Source organism: Lactuca sativa, chromosome 6 (assembly GCF_002870075.4).
Source record: "Lactuca sativa cultivar Salinas chromosome 6, Lsat_Salinas_v11, whole genome shotgun sequence".
Classification (NCBI taxonomy): domain Eukaryota; kingdom Viridiplantae; phylum Streptophyta; class Magnoliopsida; order Asterales; family Asteraceae; genus Lactuca; species Lactuca sativa.
In genome coordinates, this window is record NC_056628.2 from 118,236,737 (window position 1) to 118,242,175 (window position 5,439).

Here is a 5,439-nt window from a genome sequence, read left to right on the forward strand (position 1 = left end):
AAGTGTCACTCTAATACAACTCCTCATTGATACTATATCATGTGTCATTTAGATATATTAGGAAATTCATTTCAAAATTTAAATTTATATTTTTCTAATTATATGTTAAATTTGAATTTATAATAATTTTAAAAGTTTGATAATAATTTATTTAAAATAATTGATTAATAATTATAAATCTTTATTATGAAAGTTTATTTAATTTTAAATAAGCTAGATGTTTTAATAAATCCATAATACTGTAATTAACAAGTGAAGGAAGGGAATAAATAATGAAAGAAGCTATTTTACCATTTAGCATAAAAAAGCAATATTTTCTTCTTTCTCGTGAAAAACTTCGTACCTACGTTTTTCAGAGACCAAATTCCGAGGGCGCTTTAGAGCGAAAGACTTGGCAACAATTGGTGTAAATCGATCGACGATAAATTGATTTCACATCTGTTTCTTTTTGCATGCATCTCACTCTCTTCTGAACAAATCAATCGGTTTCTCACTCTAATCATGTTAACGATTGGCTCGATCTTGCCGGGTAATTAGTTTTCCTGTTGAAGGTAACGTCTTTTGCTTCATTTCCCCCCTTTTACGTTTAACTCTTGATCTCTATCTCATTATCTATATGTGTATTTTGATTGCATTTGTTGTATAGAATTCTCGGTATGATTTTTTTCATCGTGGGTGTGCTCCCGTTTCCGTTTACGACATCTCTTTATCATTTGTTTATTGCTATACAATCTGTTTAGATTGCTTGCATTATGATTTCTTTTGGCACCCTTTTTGCAAATGGGAAAGAATTTTGTGTAGTTTCCTGTTGATATCAAATTGCTTCGATGCAATTGGATACCTAAACTTGTGAAGTTGTTGGAGTATCTAACCATTTATAGTAATAAATTGTTTCTGGTTTTTGTTTGTTCTATGAATTGTTTTTCTTTGAGAAGAAAACCAAAATTGGATTCTGAAATCATGTTTAATTTCTCAAGGTTGTTCTAGATTTATTATAGGTTCTAGACTTAGCATTGTCATATACACCCAATTATAGTTAGTAATAAATTTGGATATTGAAACCCATTTTGACTATCACTTGTTCTGGATTTTATTTTGATAAAGTGTTATCTTGATGCTCAAAAGATATTTAAGAGAAAGACTTCATACTTGGGGATATATGGAAGGAAAAAACAAAAGAGGGAAAATTTGTAAACAGTTAGGACTTAATGGGGAAAGCTCCCTTTTCCTGACCTTCTCCAATAAATCGTTCTTTTTGCATATTGTCAAATGATCAACTCATTATGGTGAAGGGATCATATTTAATGAGATAAGATTATGAATCTAATGAGATTCATAATGTGATTAGGTATCAATTGCTATTTGGTTTATGTTAATTCACTTGTACTCTTCGATTTAGTTTTCATTTTTTTAAACGTTACATCTTTTCATTTCATTTTTAAAACTGAAGCAACTTGTTTGACATTCTAAGCCAATTGAAGACATCTGATAGAGAAGGGGGCACTTCTTTTTTGTGCAAATGAGATAAGTTTACACCTAGGATTCCCTCTCTCTCTCTCTCTCTCTCTCTCTCTCTCTCTCTCTCTTGTTTGTGCAAAGGACATAAATGCCCTCATCCTCATCATCAAAAATAGAAAGAAATAACAGCGTACTTTTATCTCTTGTATGTCCAATGTCAATGGATGTACTTTTTCATTCTCTGGTAGTTGCCATCTTTTGACCTTGAATGTCAAACTTTTATTTTCCAGATCCAATAATGAAGATATATCATTTTACATTTTTAACACAAATCTATTTGCCTGTTAACAATTGCTTGTACTTTTTGGTGTAAATGCAAGAAATGACAACATACTTCTATCCATTTGTTAAGTTTTAGCATCTTACATTTCTTTCTATTACTGCATTGTACTTCAGTGTTTCTTTTTTTCTAATTAAGATATTACTTTGTAAAATCTAACATTCCACATTTAATATTTTCTTATTATGACACTTTATTTTGATGACATTGCTATAATTAGGTAGGTTCTTGAAAGTAAAATGATGTAAAAGAGAGAAATAAAATAGGGTGCTATAATAAACACATAAATGAAGTGCATTGCTATATCATGCATTCAGCCCTTAAACTTATCCAATAAACTCAAAGTAGTTACTTCCATGCAGATGTTTCAACCTCCATTCGAAATGGAAAATGGTCACAACATGATTAACATGTCAACAATGAATGATATGCAAATGATCCCTTTTGACGAAAATGACCCTGAAGTGATAGCTCGCCGTATTAAGAACAGAGAAAGGCAACGCAGATATAGGGCTAGAAAGCGTCAAGAAGCCGATATGAAGAGAGCACCATATATCATCAGTCAACCAAGTCAACCAAGTCAACCAGAAGTTCCCGAAACCCTAGTCAACAATACCCCCATGGAAATCGTAACCCGTGTCTACAGTCAAAGAAACTGGAAAAAAGACGCACGAAGGGCACATCTGCTAAAACAACAACAACAACAACAACAACAAAATGCTTCTAGTTCTATATCTTCAAAAGAAAGTATAGATTTAAGAAATTTGGAAAATCAATCGAATTTTGTGGACACTAGAGAACTTTCGAGTACCCCAAGTGGAAGAAATTGGAAAGCAGAAGCAAGAAACAAAAGAAAGTGAGAATCTTGCTTGTTCTTCAGGTCGAATTAGGAAGGAAATCACCCAAAGATTTTGAGAAATGAGGTGGGTTTGTTTTTATTTTCATCCACAATGTTTATAATGCAGGATTGTATTACATTGCACTTTCATGAGGATTGATGCCAACGAGAAAAAATTATATTATTTTGCACCACCCAAAGAGGTGGAACAAAGTGGGACCTAGACAGATATGAGCGAGACAAAAATTGCAATTTTTTGTCCTACCAAAAAAGGTGGAATAAAGTGGGACCCGCAATAAAAGTTGCAATTTTTTGTCCTACCTAAAAATGGAACAAAGTGGGCTGACATGACATGACATGACATTGGGACATGGGAAAAGGACATATGTGAATGAAACAAAAGTTGCAATTTTTTTGTTGTACCCAAGAAAGTGGAACCGACATTGGGACAGGGACAGATGTGAATGAGACAAAAGTTATAATTTTTTTCGTGTCATTCAAAAAGTGGAACAATGTGGTACTGATAATACTGACTAAGACTGATATTAATACCGGACTATGTCAATGTACACTAGAAGTCTTGCATAACTTTTTGTTTTTGTCTTCTTACTTGGTTTACAGATTTCCATCCGATAGAGGTCTTATCGGAAAGTTATCAAAATGTTGTGTCTTGTATGCAAATAACACTTCTTGCTTATATGCTTAACAAACACAATATTTTGACCTTTTTTTTTGTGAAAAAAGTCAGTATTTTACCTGTAACCAGGTAAAAAGGAAAAAAGTGAAAAGTTATGTGAGGCTTTTAGTTTAGATAGCAAATTTTTTTTAATGTCATGTTGAAAACGGGTCAAAATGTTGGGTTTTTTCAGAAATAAACCCAACAGAAAAGTCCGAACAGTGAGATAAATTTCAGATTTTTATTCCATTTAAAAAGGTGGGACATAGACATGTGTTCTCGATCTTTAGTCTATGCAAAAGACGTAAATGCCCTTTTCATCTTTAGTATTGAAAATAGTCCTCGAAAGCTTGAGTTGTGGTTCTTGTTGATAAATTTATGTAATTTTGGCATGATTGCAGATATAAAGGTCGGGAAGATGCTTTGAGAAATTGTCTTTTTCTTTTTTTTTTTTTTTTTTTTTTTTTTTTTTTTGTTTGTGAAAAGTCGCCTAGAAAGAGTTGTGATCCATGGAAGTTAGAAGAGATTGAAAAGAGTATCAAAATAGCCATTTTTTTTTAAATCAAGATGCAAGATTGGTATTAACCGTTTATCTAATCATGAAAAATCTTATGCTGTTGCTTAGGAAATATTTTCTTGATTATTGATATATGAGGCATCATATTCTATTTATCAATCATGGTTCATCTTGACTTTTGGTTGTTTTTCTGAGTTTGTTATACGGCATATGATTGGACAAACTTTTTAGGGTTATCTTTTATATAAGGGTATTTACGTCTTTTGCACAACAAGAGATGAAGAGCGAGTTCTTGCTCTTCATTTTGTGTTGGGACAAAATTATTTAAAAAATGTTCATTTGATATTAGTTCTTTAAGCTTATTTGAAGTTTATTATGATTGGACATAACGAGATTGGACAAATTTTCGAAAGTTGTTTTCTACGGAAATGATGAAGTGGCGATCATGTTTTTTGTCCAAACGATACATCAAGAATATATCTCTGTCTCATCATAAAATCTCTCTTTTCTAATAAATTAATAAGTTTATTTTTCTATTGACAAGTGTTACTATATTAGAAATCTTCGTTGATATTACATGTTATATGTCAACCTATTAATTCTTCATTTTAAATTTTAAATTTTAAATTTTCCATTCTAATTACATTAATAGTTGATAATTGATTTTTCATTTCAAATTTTAAATTTTAAATTTCACTTTAATTACATTAAATTAATAACATTAAAATAAAAAATAAAATAAAATAAATATATATACTATATGATGATATAATTTTATGTATTTATTTAAATCAACGATTATAATTTTATATAACTAAAAAAAATATATCTTAATTTATAATTTATTTGAAATAATTGATTAATAATTTTAAGATTTTAATATGAAAGTTTAATTAGTTTTATAATCGTGGTTTTCACGGGTTATAAACTATTATTTGAATATATCTATGCCTCATCATAAAATATCTTTTTAGATGACAACTTCAAATTTTTATGGATTTTAAAGCACACAAAATACCATATGAAGCAAGCCTCACATTTTTTTTTATCTCTAATCGCAAACACGATGCCATGATAGCAAGGCATCAATAAGAAGATGAAGGCAATGTCCCATCCAAACATTATATACGAGATGCGTGTGGTTAACCGTAGATCCATCACATGATTGCTCAATTTAGTTAAAGATATGGGTGTGTAGAAAAACAAATATTGAAAAAAGAGAAGAGAAAAAGAAGAGCATAACAAATGACCTAAAAAACCCTAATTGAGCCACAAATATCAAATGACGTCGCATAATTGGTTAGTAGTCTCAATTTTTTAGAAGTCTTTTCCGTTTTTAATCTTCATTCCATTCTTCAACACATCCTAGTGCATAGACAATAGTTGTTTAGTCAAATCAAAATACTTTATAGACAATATTCGTTAGAAATGACATCTCAAAGCATTGTTGCCCAACCATACAGAAAAAGTGGGGGGATAAAATTCAAGTTTTTGGAGCTAAAAGCAGAGTTTTTGGGTTTAATTTCTCTTTAACTATCACAACCTCAAGGTAACAGATGTACAAAAATTTATCAAATAGACGAAAGGGTAGATTTAAAAATAAAGTTAAA

The 5,439-nt window shown here is 30.5% G+C and overlaps 1 protein-coding gene across 1 annotated transcript; it reads left to right on the forward strand.

The window, feature by feature from the left end:
• Positions 1-307: 307 nt before the first annotated feature.
• On the forward strand, positions 308-2,820 carry LOC111899260 (uncharacterized). Its single transcript, XM_023895121.2, has 2 exons — positions 308-551; positions 2,161-2,820. Exon 2 carries the CDS (start codon positions 2,161-2,163, stop codon positions 2,656-2,658), a length of 498 nt encoding a protein of 165 aa, XP_023750889.1. The 5' UTR covers positions 308-551; the 3' UTR covers positions 2,659-2,820.
• The last annotated feature ends 2,619 nt before the right edge of the window (positions 2,821-5,439 follow it).